At 53.0% G+C, this 15,184-nt stretch overlaps 1 protein-coding gene across 1 annotated transcript in view; it reads left to right on the plus strand.

Moving 5' to 3' along the window:
• Nucleotides 1-2,801: 2,801 nt before the first annotated feature.
• Nucleotides 2,802-15,184, plus strand: part of pou6f2 (POU class 6 homeobox 2) — a 42,501-nt gene continuing 30,118 nt past the window's right edge. The window contains exons 1-3 of the mRNA XM_088402477.1: nucleotides 2,802-2,934; nucleotides 4,664-4,996; nucleotides 14,601-14,692. Coding sequence (XP_088258603.1) covers nucleotides 2,802-2,934; nucleotides 4,664-4,996; nucleotides 14,601-14,692 — 558 coding nt within the window. The remainder of the gene's footprint in view (nucleotides 2,935-4,663; nucleotides 4,997-14,600; nucleotides 14,693-15,184) is intronic.

Raw genomic sequence — 15,184 nt, forward strand, 5'->3', positions numbered from 1 at the left:
CATGCACCACCAGTCATGCAACGATCAACGGAGAGAAGCAGCAGACCTCAAAGTTTCTTCGAATTTGTGTTCATTTCGGCCATTGTTCTCCTTAAAGTTTTTTTTTTTTTTTTTTTTTTTTTTGTGATTAGAGCTAGTGTCCCAGCAGCACATGTATTAGTTTTGTCCGGGAATGGATTCGAAAAGACGAAGATAAAGTAAACTGCGTCACTACAGGTAACGGTGGGCTTTATTTGACAACAAATCAACTTTTTGTTAGCGTTATGGGTTAGGGTTAGGGTTAGGGTTAGGGTTAGGGCACCGGTCTGGCATCATTACATTTGCTCGCTATTTCGACGCTGTTGTCGTTGACTTGCATTGCTATTGACATGCGATTTGTTTGCTTGTTTCGCTTCAATCGATGCATAAAGTCAATGTCGAATGGCAGCGTGATCGAAATCATACAGGGATAAAAAGCGGTTACGATTTTTTGCTTTGTATGTATCTAGTTTGTCGTAGAACAGATATTCAAGATGTACTCGTTACAGTGCAGCCAACGGCACTATTGACGTACTATTGAAATATTTTACTATTATTTTCTGTTAAATATCAATAGCAGCTATTTTATTATCGGGGAACATTTATTTTTTTGTTGTCGTTGCAAAGAACATTTTGTTTTTGTGGAACTATTTTACTACAAAGTCCAATTTGTTTTTTGAAAAGTACTGGGACACATGAGGGAAAATCTATTCTCAAGCCTCGGAAAATCATAGTACTGTATATTTCCTGCCAGTAGTGGCGGTCAACTGTAAATGTATGGTTGAAAAAAAGTAAGGAGGAATAAAGTCAAATAACTTCCTTTTTGGTCCCCTACACATCCTAATATAGCATTTTTCCCTTAAATCACATGAATTCAATGCACATTTTCAATTGACATTCCTTCCAACCCTGCCGCGATTGATTTTTTTTGCCTCTTGATAATGGACAACGGCCTAATGGCTTAGGTCCGGTTGATTTTATTTAAATTTAAATTTAAATCTGGATTTTGACATCCCTGCCGCCATTTAAAAGGGAAACAAAGATAGCCTTGGCGAATAAAGGAAAAGGCATTGAGTCTTGGGCGGGCAGACAGGCTCTCCGTATTTGACGGCGTCCCACACGCGCGCGCCGGCAAGAGGGCCCAAACGCACCCTTCGGCCTTTCGTGGCCTCTCCGGGAGCCCCTTCTCGAGCGACGGCGCTATGATTTGCCGTCTCTTTATTGAGGTTGTCTCACGCTGCCGTTTTCCTCCCTCGGCCCGTCCTCGGGAGAATCCTAATGCACCGATACCAAGAGGGGGGGTTTACAATCTACTTAGCAATGATTTATTGATCGAGGCTTCCGCCCTCAGAGAGAATTAGCCGTCCCTTTTTGGGAAATCCGATTTTCGCACCTTTTCATAGTGACGGCGGCGGTCCCCGGGGACGGCGCGGCGGCGAGTCCTGTGAAGTGTCACTCGGCCGCCGTACGGCACGCCGCTCTCTGTAGAACTTTACATTATTCATGGCTTGATGAATGCGCTGTCCGAGCGCAGCTTCGTCGGGCAAAAATAAAAGCAGAAAAACAAGCCTTGCCCCTCATAGGAGGAGTCGGATCAGGCCGCCGAAAGCTTTGATGCTCCGGAATGTCGGCGCCGTCCATCGATCGAGCAAAAAAAAAAAAAAGAAGACTTAGAAGAAAAAATATGGCTCCGCCTGACCAATGGGAGGCCGCCCCTTGTTCCGATTGAGCTTCAAAGAGCTCCTTTTAACGCGACGCTTTGATAACGCTGCGCCGGGCCTCCGACCATCCGCCGGGGAGCCTTTTGCCTCCGACCATCCGCCGGGGAGCCTTTTGCCTCCGACCATCCGCCGGGGAGCCTTTTGCCGCCGACGCCGACGCGGTTGATCCTTTTAATGAGCGCGATGAGCGCTGAAGCTCCAGTTGCCACTGGAACCGCCTGCCGGATAGCGCCTTAACCCCTGGGTGTCTGGCCGGGCGTTTTTCAGCCACCTGGCCTCATCCCCGCCCGACCTGGGCTGAATATGAATTGATTAATTGGGAAAAATGAATTGGTTCGGGAAGCGGGAATTTTTCAGGAGAAGGACCGCTTTTCACATGTGAATGTCCCGCCAAAATTCTCCCAAAACCCTTGAAATGAATACCGGAAGTAATCACCTGTAAGGGATCCTTTTGGCGTCGTCCAGGCTTTCCTTGGAACGGAATGTCCTTATGTGGGAAACAACCGTACGTGTCCTGCGCGAATGTTCACGAAATACAGTACGCGCGTAACAACACGAGCGACGAAATGCAAAAAGATCTCGTCCAAAACCGAAAAGAAAAACCGCAGCATTCACAACACGTACTGTCTATGCACCGTAAATGCAAAAACGGGGTCCGAAAGGTGCACTGTTGATAAAATGAGGCCATCGCGTTACAGTGTTGTACCGGGACCGATCGGAAAAAACCATCCCCGATTGCGATACGTCGCAAGATCCGTATCGGAGGCCGCTTTACCGATAACGAGAGAAATATCGCTACGAGAATGTTGGAGGTCGATCTCCAAGGCGGCCGTATGGATATTTGATCACAATTGCCGCCGATTTTTGATGCCGGGGTTGCCGACGCCCTCCCGCCCGTGCGCCGGGCGCGTTTTTTAAAGCGCTTGTCGCCCCCCCTCCACGCCGCACGCCATCATCGGCGAAAATGTTAATCAATGGAAAGAGTTGACGGGGCGGCGGCTGGTCGATCGCCAATGGAGGCGCTTTGCGCCCTCGTTGATTTTTGGCGCGGGCTTCGGTCGAATGTGGGCCACGGGAGCGCCCCCGGGCCGACCGGGGCCCCCGCCCGGCCCGCTCTGCCCCCTCGCCTTCACGGGCCCGCCGGAGGGCAAAATGAATACCCAATTGAATCTCGCGGTCACCGAAATCATCGATGGCAAGCCATCGATGCATTATTTCTTTGTATTGTAATATTTATTCTCCACAGTCCGTCGGCCGGCCGAACGCCGCGAGGGGCCGCAAATTGGGGCCGCAAATTGGGGCCGGGAGGGTTGGCGACACCTCTCCCCTTTCTTTCTCCGCGGAAGGTGTATGCGTGTCGGGGGCCGGAAAAGAAAAAAACCAAGAAAATGGGAATCTTCGGCCCGGAAGCTATGATGAAAAATAGAATAAACAAGGCGCCGACACTTTGGAGAAGAGCGGCGTCCTCTCCGTCCATCTTTTTTTCCTCCCTTTTTCCTTTCCCCTTTCCTCCTTATTTCATCATCTCAGGAGCGTGCGGCGCTAGCGCCCTAATGCGGGCATTCCTCTTCCTGACAGACTCCAAACAAGTGGCGCGAATGAGATCGGGACTCTAATCTTCCCCCGGCTCCTATGGCGCCGATGGTCGCCGCCGGGCCCCGCGTCTCTCGGCGTTAAGCGGCCGACCCAATGTGCCGTTTATTCATGTGCGGTACCGGGGAAGGGGGGAAGGGGGGGGGGGGGTCATTCGGTCACCAAAGCTAGCGATCAAACATGGATTTTCCATCGGCTTTTTTTTTCTCACGCTTTGAGCGCTGCGGCCTGTAGGAAAAAAATACATAGCGATACCCCGAAGCAAAAAGTACAGGCTGGAGCCTTGAGTGCTAAACGGCTTCGTTTTGCGCTCGGCGCAGCCCTCATTGGGCAAAAGGGAGCAAGCGATCTGGAGCGGGGAAAAAGGGGTTTCCGGCGCGGTCCCAAGAAAGCCGGCGCCCGTACTTGTCGGGGCGCGAGTGTCCCCCGCCCTAATGAAATCGACGGTTATTCATTTAGCCGCCCGGAGTAACGTCGTTAAGGATAATCCCCCGCTCCCAATCCCTCCTATTAGCGCAATTAGCGCCGGACGGATGCCAAATATCAGCTGAGCAATTAGCTTCCTTTGGATGCGCGTGACTGCGCGGGCCTTCTCGCGCCTCGCGGCTGTTCCTGCCGGGGCTCCCGGGTGAGGGATCCCTTTCTCCCTCCCTCCCCTCTTTCCTCCCACCCTTCCTGTTTCCCTCCTCCGATCCTTCCGTCCTTCCTTCCTTCCTTTCTTCCTTCCTTCCTTCCTTTCGCTCCTTCATTCCCCCTCCTTCCTCCTTCCTTCCTTTCACTCCTTCATCCCCCCTCCTTCCTCCGCAAAAAAACAACGGCAACGCTGTGAGACAGTGACCTCCAACAAGGAAATGTTTTGCCATTTTAGTAGCCGTGAATCGGACATCCAAATGTTTGATAAAAACAACTACATGGTTCCGGTCCTTCATTTAAAAATGCAATAAGATATTTCAATCAAATCAAATAACCTTGAAGGGACTGGATTCGCACCAAAGTAAAAACCAAGCACGGAACCTCGACGTTGATGGAAAGAATTTGAAAAATGTTCCAAAGACAAATGTAAACGCTTTGATTTTCTGCAGCAGATTTCTACCGGATGTAAATATCAAAAATGAAAGCTTAGTCACTTCTCCCCCTTTTTTTGCATCGTTCCGGCCGCGATAAAGCGCCGGCGGCTCCCGACGTTGTTTCCCCGGCGGAAGCCGCGCGGAAGCGGCCGACCCCCGGACCGGACCGGCCCGGGCGCCAAGAGATGGCGAGACGCACGAGTCCAATCATCTAGCGGCCGTAAGGGCGGCGCGCGTTCTTCAACGCGGCGTCGTTGAGCGAAGCGGGGCGCGCGCGGGGCGGCGGCGGCTCGGCGCCGTCACTTTGGGAGAGGGAGGGAGCGGAGGAGACGGGGGCGGGGGGTAGAAAGGGGGAGCGCGGCCGGAGAGCTAGTGAGCGAGCGCTCGCCGAGGAGAGCAGCATCCGAGCGTCGGTCCGCGTTTGTCCCGCCTCCTCCTCCGGCGCTCCGGCGTCGCACCCGGGGATCCCCATGCTGACGGGGCAGCTCGGCAAGCCGCCGCTCTCGCTCCTGCGCGGCGACATGGGCTCGCCGGACGAGCCGCCGGCCCGCGGCGAGGAGACGGCGCCGGCCGACGCCGCCCCCGGGAAACTCTACGGTGAGTGGTCCCGCCGTCCGGCGGGGGGGAAGGGAGGAAGGGCCGGGGAAGGGAGGAAGGGCCGGCGCCCGCTCTCCCGCTCGCCCGCTCTCCCGCTCCCCCGCTCTCCCGCTCCCCCGCTCCCCCTTTGGCCGCGCTCCGTTCCGAAGGCCAATCCCGCCGCTCTGATTGGCCGCCGCCGGGCTGGCAAAGTGACTATTTTGCGGTTGCCCCTTTCTTTTCTTTGCGGGCGAAATCCGCAAAGGAGCCTCCGCTGGCTGGTTTTGCCCGGTTCCCCCTTCCTCCCCTTCGTCCCCAAAACGCCGAAACGGGCCTCGAGTTCGCCGTCCGAAAGAAAGATTCCGCGCTTCGTTTTCTCCGTCGACAAAATGCAGAAAGGGGCCGTGACTCGGTCGCCCGAGTCGTATATTTTTGCGTATTCATTTTTTACAAGCGGACTTGAAAAGTCCGATCATTTTTTTTTCATTTCTTCTGCCGATTTAACGTACGCTGTTCGACCGAACGTGTGTGTGTGTGTGTCGGTGTGTGTACGTATAATATATCTTATTTCTCGGCAGTTGATTTTTGAACTTCATTCTGTCAGCGTCCCATGACAATTAGGTTTAGCATCTATGCCTTTTGCTGTCGTTGAAATAATATTCCAATTTGCGCCTGACTTGTCAAAAGACTTTGCCGGCGTTGAAGCTTAAGATTGCCGAGTGGCGTGTTTTTTGTTTTTTTTTTATTCCTGCGGCAAGTGTCCGGCGAATGCTCGTAATGCGCTAGCTTTTTTTTTTTTTTTTCGATTTTTGGCCGGCGCTTTGTTTGTGAAGCGGAGCGCCCGTTTGCGGCGGGGGGCTTCTCTCCGTGGGGAGAGCGCGGCGCGGCGCGGCGCGGCGCGGCGCGGCGCGGCGCGGCGCGCCGGCTAATTTGCTCTTCATTGGGGCCGTTCGTTTCAAAACCAAAATAATCCTATTCAGAGAAAATGTCTTGCCCATTTATGCTGGCGGAAATGCTGCATACTAAGTAATAATAAGGTTTAATCATAAGTCGTTTGCCGGCCGGTCTGCTGCACGCAATGGCAAAATCCTCTTCATTTCAAATATGTTCAAAATGTCAGATTTCCGCTCTTTCAAAAAAACCAAACAAAATCTGCATTTGGGATCCGTTTCCACTTTTGGAGCTTGCCGTGTAACATTGATATGAGTTACTGTAAAAATTGCCTTTCATAGCAAAACATCAACAGCAATTTTAGAGCTGAACGGCGTACGTCTGTTTTGTTTTTTTTTTAATTTTCCCAAACGCCATAAGTCAAAATGAGACGCCTTTGAGAAAGTTTGACGATTCAAAATTGATGCTGATTCTTGCTGACAGTATGTAAATTGCTCTTTTACGGGTCAGTTATTGGGTAATTGTGGCACGCGCGCGGGCTCCCTCTCGTGGTGCCAAGCGCCTTTCACTTGTATTTAACTTTTTCGTACTGTATGGTTTTCTTTCAACTTTAAGAATGAATCCATTTTCTCACAAATTTATATGCAGTATATTTGAATGAAATCTTTTTTTTTTCTGCCTTCAACATTTCAACACACTTCCTGTAGAAAAATGTTTTTTAACTTCTTATTAGTTGTACGGATTAGATTTCTTATTTTCATTTTTGGACAATGTGTCAGATCATTTTGAAAACCTCACATTGATGATTTTACACATATCTCAATGTTCTATACGTTTTTAAATTTTGAGGACGTTTTTTTTTTTTCAACAAAATTTTCATTGGGTACACTTTGTGTTCAGTAAATGAATCGTTAATTAGATAGTTTTCCCCAAGTCCCTTATTTCTGCAAAAAACTATTGGACTTTATTCATATAAAATACATATTTTTCCTTTCATTTTTACGTTATTATAAGACAGGGCCCTTATTTTCCTATTTTCATCTAAAAAAAAAAATATATATATATATATATATATATAGTCTTGGGTAATTTTGAAAGGTCGTGGTTTTTTTCTTCACATCACGTTTGTCATCCTTTTTTTACTTTTGCATTTTGACCCCATTCGAAATGTTTCTCAGCAAATATCGACAAATCAACCCCGTCTGTTTTTGGCCACCTATTTGAGCCCACTTTATCGTTTCGAGGGAGGAGGCGTGGCTATCGGGTGCTTTTGAGATGGCGGCGATTGCAGGTGGACGTCGGGCGAGCGCCAAGCACAAACAAATTGCCTACGCGGCCGAGGAGGCGAAAGCGCGCGCTCCGCCCCGCTCCGCTCCGCTCCGCTCGGCTCCGCCGCAACCGGCGCCTCCTCCTCCTGGTAAAAGCCGTCCCGCGCAAATAGGCTTCCACTCCAGCTAACGGGCGCTACGAAGCGGCGGCGCCTCGCATTTGATTCCCCGCCCGCCACGAGTGCTGGACATCAGGCGCGGAAAGCTGTCGTTGGCAAGAGGCCGGACGTTTGCGAGCGCGGCGTCCGTCTGAACCCCTCAAGTCAAACCTCCCCCTCGCAGACGTCGGCCGACAAGATAATAAGACGGCGGCGGCGCAATCCCGCATTATACGGAGCGGGCGGAGGCTCGTCTCTGTCAGTTGGCGGCGGCAGGCGTCATCGCCTTGTCAAAAGGGAGCCGGCCCGGCGAGGACGGCGCCTCTCATTTGCCGCACTTACCGCCGGCCGCACTTATGCCCGTCGCCGCCGGACGCCGGCGAAAGACCGCCCGCCGCTTTCCATCCGAATGATCGGGCGCGGGGGGGAGGCGGCGCCGATCAAAACACACGTCGGCGCTAATATCGGAGACGGCTTTTTCGGCCGCGTTCACGCTCCGTCTGTTCCCTTTTCAAAGCTTTCAAGGTTTTGACGTCGGGCCGGCGGCAAAAGCGTCCGCGCCGGATGCCCGCTAAAAGCTGTATCAATCAACTTTCAACACCCGTTCATTATTTCCTACAGCGTTTATACGGCTTCGACTGAAAAAAAGCAGCGAGCGCATCAACGTGCCTTAAAACAACATCAAACTATCGTCGCGGTTCCCGTGACGAGAACGAGGCCTCTTCCCGCTCGACTCCAGAGAAGATTATCAGCCACGGAAACGGGATGGCTATACCTAAACCCCTTTAACGTTAGCGAAAGAAAAAAAGCGAATCTGTTCTTTTTGAGTCTCGAACCGTCAAAGTAGCGGTCGAAATTTGTCGTCCGGAATTCGGAGCGCATACACCGTACTGTATTTCAGCGACTTCCAAAGAAATCCGGCGGGAGGGATCTGGGAAGCGCGGCTCATTTCCCGGCTGGGACGCGACGGGACCGCCCCGTCCCACCCGAGCGCCGTCCGTCCCACCCGAGCGCCGTCCGTCCGAGCCGAGCGCCGTCCGTCCGACCGAGCCCCCGCCTATCCGGGCCCGAGCGCGAGCCGTCGAAATGGCGAGTCCGGGCTTTACGCGGTACGCTTGAGCAACCGGGATCTCCTCGGGGGATTTCGGCGGGCCCGTTAAGGCCTTTGTCTCGGCGGATGTCCTTCTCGAGCCAAGGTCGTCCCGTTTGGCGCGGGCAAACTTGTTTTGGCCTCGTCGGGAAAATAGCAAACATCTTGAATTTCGACCTTAATTAGTTTTTTCCTTTTCCTTTCAGCGGCGCGGCGCGCGGCGCAGCGCGCGGCGCTTCGTCCCATCCCGCCGAGCCTTTAATGCGCCGCTAACAAAGCCCGGCTGCGAGACGCGACTCCAGCGGCGAGGGTCGTGCTTTTGTTTTGTTTTGTTTTTTTCCTTTCTTTTTTGGGGGGGAGGGTGGGGGTAGAGAAATGACACGTCTGGTATTTGACTGGTGTGGCGTGAAGCAGAGGCGCATCCCGGCGGCCCGTGTCCTTCACCGGCCTTTTATTATTTATAAGGTTGGCTCTTTGAGCAATGACCAGTACTAATGCGTAACCTTCTGTCCCGCCGGCTGATTCGCTTCCTTTGAAAGCCAAGATTGAGGCGGGAGAAGTGGGCGGATGGCGGATGAGGCGGGCGGGGCGCAAATAGTGCCGAGAGGGGTGCGCGTGCGTGCGTATGTGTGTGTGTGTGTGATCCTGGGAAGTTATTATGTTTCCCCCCCTTTTATATCTGAGGATGCGGAATAACACCCTGATGCTGCTTTTCTCCACAATAGACTTCTGGGCTTCAAAGCAATACACTTTACACACATTAGCTTCTGCCAGCAGAATAATGTACGAGGGAGATAGTCCTAATATTTGTTTGTTTGGAAAAATGTGTATCCAAAGTCAAACCGAACTTATTCCCACGCGTGGCGTAATTTCAAAGCGGCCCGGCGCTGCGTTTCTCTGCGAGTAACGGCCAAAACAGCCCATTTTCCCTCGCCGGCCGCCACGCTGTTTATCACTGTCATTTGGAATGAGTTTGAGCCCGGGCCAGGGCTCGGGATTTCAGAGATATAGAAAATGCTCTTTCTTGGTTTCCAAAACGGCAGGTAATAAACGGGGTTGTAGTTTGCCGCCCGGATGTAGTTAAAGACGCAATATTGTCACCTTTGATCATTGTCCGCTCTACGCGCCTGCCTCGCATTTGCCAAAACCGTGTGAGGTCCACGCAAGTGATGCTGGGAGAGGGGGGGCGGGGACGGAGGCCTTGTTTTCGTCGCGTCGAGTGTAATCGCAATAAAATAAGAAGTTTTCTCTTTTTGTTTAGTTTCGGGCACTTTGTTTTAGACGAAGCTGTCGCTCAGCTATGTTAAAAAGGACGCAGGTTTAGCTATAGTTATACAAACGTAATCCAAAATCGTGTTATTTAAAATCAGCGTGTGGAAAATGTTCTCTTTCCCGGGGGGGGGGGGCTTGGCAAGATATAATTGAGAAGCACGGCTTTACCTGAACGTGCCTGCGCATTTCGAAGTAAAAGCATATGGTGTCGTTAGACTGGCGCACCGACGCAACGGCAACGTGCCCGATGGAAAGCCAGCCAGATGTTATTGGCGGAGACCGGAGGCCAGTTAAAAAATGAAAACAAAAAATCAAAACGCAGCTATGCCGCACGGGACTATATGCCGCATGTTTCAAAGCCTGAGAAAAAATTAGCCGGTTAGATTCTGAAATCGAACGGGTTCAAAATGACCGTAAGCGATCCGGATTTTGGCGAGTCCGGCGGCAATTTGATCCGACGGCACGGCGGTTTAAGGACGGCGGCGGGCCGACGCCTCTCTGACCGTTTGCGTTGACGCCATTCTGTTGAATTCCGCTCGCTACGTCGGCGTCAACGAGACAAAGCATTTGACTCGTGAGCCTCCGCCGCCGCGCGTTACGGCGCAAAGCCGTCCGCGCGGCCGCCGTGATCCATTGTCGTTGCGGGCTGGATAGGCGGGGGGGGGGGGGGGGGGGGGGCTTTGAGGGACGAGGGCTTGAAAGTGGGACATAGGCAGCATTAGGGCCGCGTCGCCCGGGGGGGGGGGCCTCGCCTGATGTGTCGGCCGTGACATGTGGGTGTCTGGCGTGCGCGGCCATCCCTCACACCCCGCCGGCTACTTGGAAATGGCCTGCCGGACGGACAAAGAAAGGTGCCGGCCCGGACGCTTCGTTAGGGGAAAAAAAAATAAAAAATGATGCATATTCTCCGCCAATCCTTTTTCCCTCGCGAGACACTCCATCGCACGTTTCCTCTCCAAATGACGCTCAAGCAATGTTGGAGTCAATAATACTTTGCTGAAGATTTCAAGCAAATCTGCCATGATCTGCCTTTCCTCTCAAAATTTTTTTTAGATTACAATTGGAGACAAACCCATCAATGAAACAAGGAAAACAAATTGTACCGATAAAATGAGCTCTTTTAGGAAGGAGCTTTTTGGAAAAAAAAAAAATAACCTCGTTATAGACAGAAAATGTTCATGCTAAATCGCGGTCAATGAAATGCAATGAAAACACACGCTGAACGTTACCGCCGGCAATACGCCAAATAGCTGAAGATTGCGGATCCGGTTTCTTTCTTTTCCTTCGTGTCGTTTATTTTACGAGCACGGTGACGATATACTGGGAATCGATTGACATTCGGCTTTTGAAAGATATCCTTCAACAAGTTTGGACTAAATAACTTTGGTAATCAATAATAATCGTAGTAATAATTGATGACGCAATGACTTTGGTATCTCATTAGCCAAAGTAATCAATGACATCATTCATTTCGGGAGGGCGCCAGCCCTTTTTTGCATCCTCCTTTAGCCAAAGACATGAAGCGGGAGGAAAAAAAACCTAAATGCGTCTTTGGGACGGAATGACTTTTTCTTCTCGTCAGCCGAGCCGGCGTAGCTTTTTTGCCGCCGACCCGGCAAATAGCATTTGAAACCTCGAGGAGGCGGAGCTCGCTAAAAGGCTTACGGCGCGCGCTCCCACCCTAAAAGGATGAAGCCTCGTCGGGCCCCGGGCTAATCGGGTTGACGTTGCCCGGGGAGGGGGGGGGGGGCGCCCCCCGAGGCGCCGGTCCCGAGCGTCCTCTCCCTTCCCCGGAGCCCCCTCGCGCCATCGGCCCTCCTCGACCTTTGGGAGGGGCGCGCCCGAGAGTCTTTGGAGCGAGGCGGACCCGGTTGGCCGGCCGCCGTCGTTTAGGTGCGGACGTCCGTCTCCGTCCTCGTCCCCGTCCCCGTCCTCTTTTCCGCCGCGCCCGACGGCTCATTTTCCAAAGGAGGCGCGAGCCCGTTCCAAAAGCGCCTCCACGAGGCGGCGTTGACTCCGAAGCCGCCGTCCCGAGCCCGAGCCCTGTCCCGAGCCGCGGGGATCCCCGACCCGTACGCGGACCCCCTCCTAACCTGAAATTCCAAACCCTAAAATTCCTTTTAGCTCGCGCGGAGTGGAGGAAATCCCAAGCGGTCCGCGGCAATTAGCTCGCGGCGCTAAAAAGGTCGGGGACCCCTGGAGTAGAGGAACCCGGATAACCCGGAGGAGGAGGACCGCACGCTCGGGCGCTAGGCGGAAGCAGCCCCACGTCAACCGCGAGCAGCCGATCGGCGTTTCCCCGAGACGGCCGTCGCTTGTAACGAGCGTTCCTTAGCTTGGAGTTAGCGATGGTCGGAGAGGGAGGGAGCGCCGAGGCCTTGCGCCGATCCCCTCGCCGCAAAGATGTATTCGAATGTTGCGGACGCTGTCGTATGAAAGGTCGATTTCCGTTCCTGACTTTCCAAGTGCGTGACGCGTGTGTCACGGGTGTGAAAAGGCCGGCGTCCGGCCTCCGTTGGCTTCATGTTAGATGAAAAAAACGTCAAAGTCAGGGGCCGCTAAAACAAAGTGTTCAAAAGCGGCGGCGGTAACGAAGCGAAAGCAAAAAAACACGGCTTTGCGGGCCACGTGAAACGACGCGGCGGGCCCGACCTTTGACACCGACGACGTTTCGACACGGGAAGCCGCTTAAACGCTTCGGAAAAGGGCTACAGATGACAAAGAGATGGTAAAAGACTCGTTGAAAGTCCTAATTGGCGCAGGGCGAGCCTCCAGTCTCCACATGTCTGCGCGAGCACGCGGCGACGGGCGCCGACGCCGATTCCTTCGTGGCGCTTTGTGTTTTCGCGCAAAGGTGAGCGTGATTGACACGTTGTTAATGGCAAACACATGCGCCGGCTCAGCCGGCCCCTTTGAAAGGAGCCATTATAAAAATGGGGCCGGCGCGAATAGCCCGCCGATCGTTACGGGCCCCTCTCCCGCTCGCTCTCTCGCTCTCTCGCTCTCTCGCTCGGCTACATTTGACAACTTACATAATGCCTTTCCGCTAAAATAGCTTAAGTGTTACGGCTTCTTTTATGGGCAGAAATTGATTCATAAACGCAGCCGGGCGAAAGCAAACCCCGACGCAAAGCTTTCAATATTTGACGTGGCGAGCGGGCGCGCCTGGCTTGATGAAATCCGGGCCGATTGTTTTTGCGCCCGCCCGCCCGCACGGCCGCACAGTATTGAAAGTAGCCCTCCGCCGGCCGCTTTGGCGGAGAATCGATCCGCAGACATAAACGTGACCTTGCCACGCGTGGCCGCCGTTTGAGCCCCGGGGCAAATTTGGACCCAACTCGGGCTTTTGGAGCTTTTTCTCGTGTGATATTCAAGGAAAAGCGTGCAAAAACGAACGCGAGGAGGCTAAAACTGCTCCGTCATAAGTATCAAAGACCAGAATAAAAAAAAGCCGAGGCATTCGTTCGTGGAAGGAAAAGGTTCAATAAAATCACGCTGCAAAAAAAAAAGCCAATTAGCGTAAGTCCCCAAATATATCAGCCTCCTCGCGAGTAGACATTGTCTTCCTTCCGTTTTTTTATATACAGTAATGGCGGAAAGCTGTCGAAAAGAGACACGGCAGTCAAAGAAACAAACCGGCCACCGCCCACGACCGGCGCAACAAAACGAGCGAGGGAGGAGCCGGCGTCTCCCCGTGGGCTTGCGCCTCCGCGTGGGCTCGCGCCTCCGCCGCCTCCCCGTGGGCTCGCGCCTCCGCCGCCTCCCCGTGGGCTCGCGCCTCCGCCGCTGGGGGTTCGCACGGCGGGTCACGCCATTCACCAATTATTTGGATTTTATGGGGGAAGATGAAGTGATTTCGCTCGGCCTAGGTCGAGCTTAAGACGCCTCGCGTAAATATACTTGACAGGCGATGAGCTCTCGCCCATGAAGTTATTCAATCGTACATTTCAGCGGGCTGCCCGTCGCCCTGGATGTTGGAAATCAAGACCTATTTATCCGTTCGAAAAGAAAAAAAAAAAAGTCCATTTTCCTTTTAAAAGCCGCGATAGTCCATTTAGGAAAATCAATGTGTACGCTGAAAGGTGATTGTATTTTTGTTGGATTTCATCGGCGGTCGGCGCGTTGCTCTTTAACAAGGCTGTGAGGCTTTCACTCACATTTGCGCACGCTCGACTTGACTTCCACTCGCCCAATCCACTTTATTCCCCGCCGGGGGAAAAAAAAAAGGGAAATGAGAGACGGGAGCTCTTCGTGGTCTTTGGAAGGAAAAGACGAGGGAAAAAAATGTCCATTTACTGGCGCACGTGAGGTGACTCGATCGGCGCGCTAACTTCAAAGCGCGTTTTGCCGATCGCGATGAGGAAGGAAAGGAGGTCTCGGAAGCCTGGCCGCCCGGGCTTTTGCGTCACCCCGAGAACTTAGGTGAAAAAAGAAAAACATCGGGGATGGGGGAGGAAGGCAAAAACTGGACTTGCGCATGATAAGGCTCATAGAATAGAAGCTACAGTCGCGGCCGGGCTCGCGTCAGGCATCCACTAGATGGAATCAAAACACAACGACCGGTATGCATTCCGCACCGCGAGGCGCACGAGATTAGAAGGCCGCACGGTAAGGCCCGGAGAAAAGAAAGCGCGGCGGCGGCGGCGGCGGCGGCCGGGCTCGCGGAGGGGAAGCGGGATCTCCTACGCAAATGGCCCAATAACGCGCTGGCGGAGGCCGTCGGGGACCCGCCGCCGCACGGCTAATTTATTCAGCGCGCCGGCTATCGACGAAACGCTTAAATCCAAATGAGGGCTCAGGGGCTTCCTCCCACTCCCCTGCCCTCCCCTCCCCTCACCCCCCCCCCCCCCCCCCTCCCCTCCCCTGTCGGAGCGCGCGCTCTCACGTCATTGACCTCCCTTGTTTTTGCTTGTCTTTGTTTTCCATGGCTTTGCGTTCCTCGGCAGGGGCCCGCCAAAGTTCCATCCAGCCGGACCTCGCCGGCGAGCGGGGCCAAGAGGGCCAGGCGCACGCGGGCTACACCGCCATGGGGCCGCAGGTCAGTCCGGCGCTTCTCTCCCGATAAAAAGTTCTCTTTTCCTCAATGTTTTTTGTGCAAAATCCAAATGGGACGGCTTGCGAGCATCTCTTTTGACTTTGGAAACCAGCCAGTGACCCATTCCACCCATTCGTAACCACGCCGTTCAAAATCACTTTGCGCGCTGCTTCTCGGTGATATTTTGCCCCCCCCCCCAGGAATGAGAAAAGCTTTCGCGCCCCCTTCTCACCAGGCCCACCGCAAATAAGATTATCATAAATGAAAATTGTATCGTTTTTGACGTGAACAAAAAGCAATCAACTTTCAACAACTCTTCATTCTTTTTTACAGCGTTTCTACAGGTTACAGCTTAGTCTAAAACCGAAAAAAAAATACCAAGTGCGTCAAAGTGCCTTAAATCCTTACTGCCGTTATTACACTTGACACAAGAGAAGCAAAGTCTTTTCCCTGGGGTCAAACGGGCACAGAGTTCCACATTCTCCCAACTGTTTT

The sequence above is a fragment of the Hippichthys cyanospilos genome, chromosome 19 (genome assembly GCF_059441005.1).
Source record: "Hippichthys cyanospilos isolate Australia breed blue-spotted pipefish chromosome 19, RoL_Hcya_1.0, whole genome shotgun sequence".
NCBI classification, from domain to species: domain Eukaryota; kingdom Metazoa; phylum Chordata; class Actinopteri; order Syngnathiformes; family Syngnathidae; genus Hippichthys; species Hippichthys cyanospilos.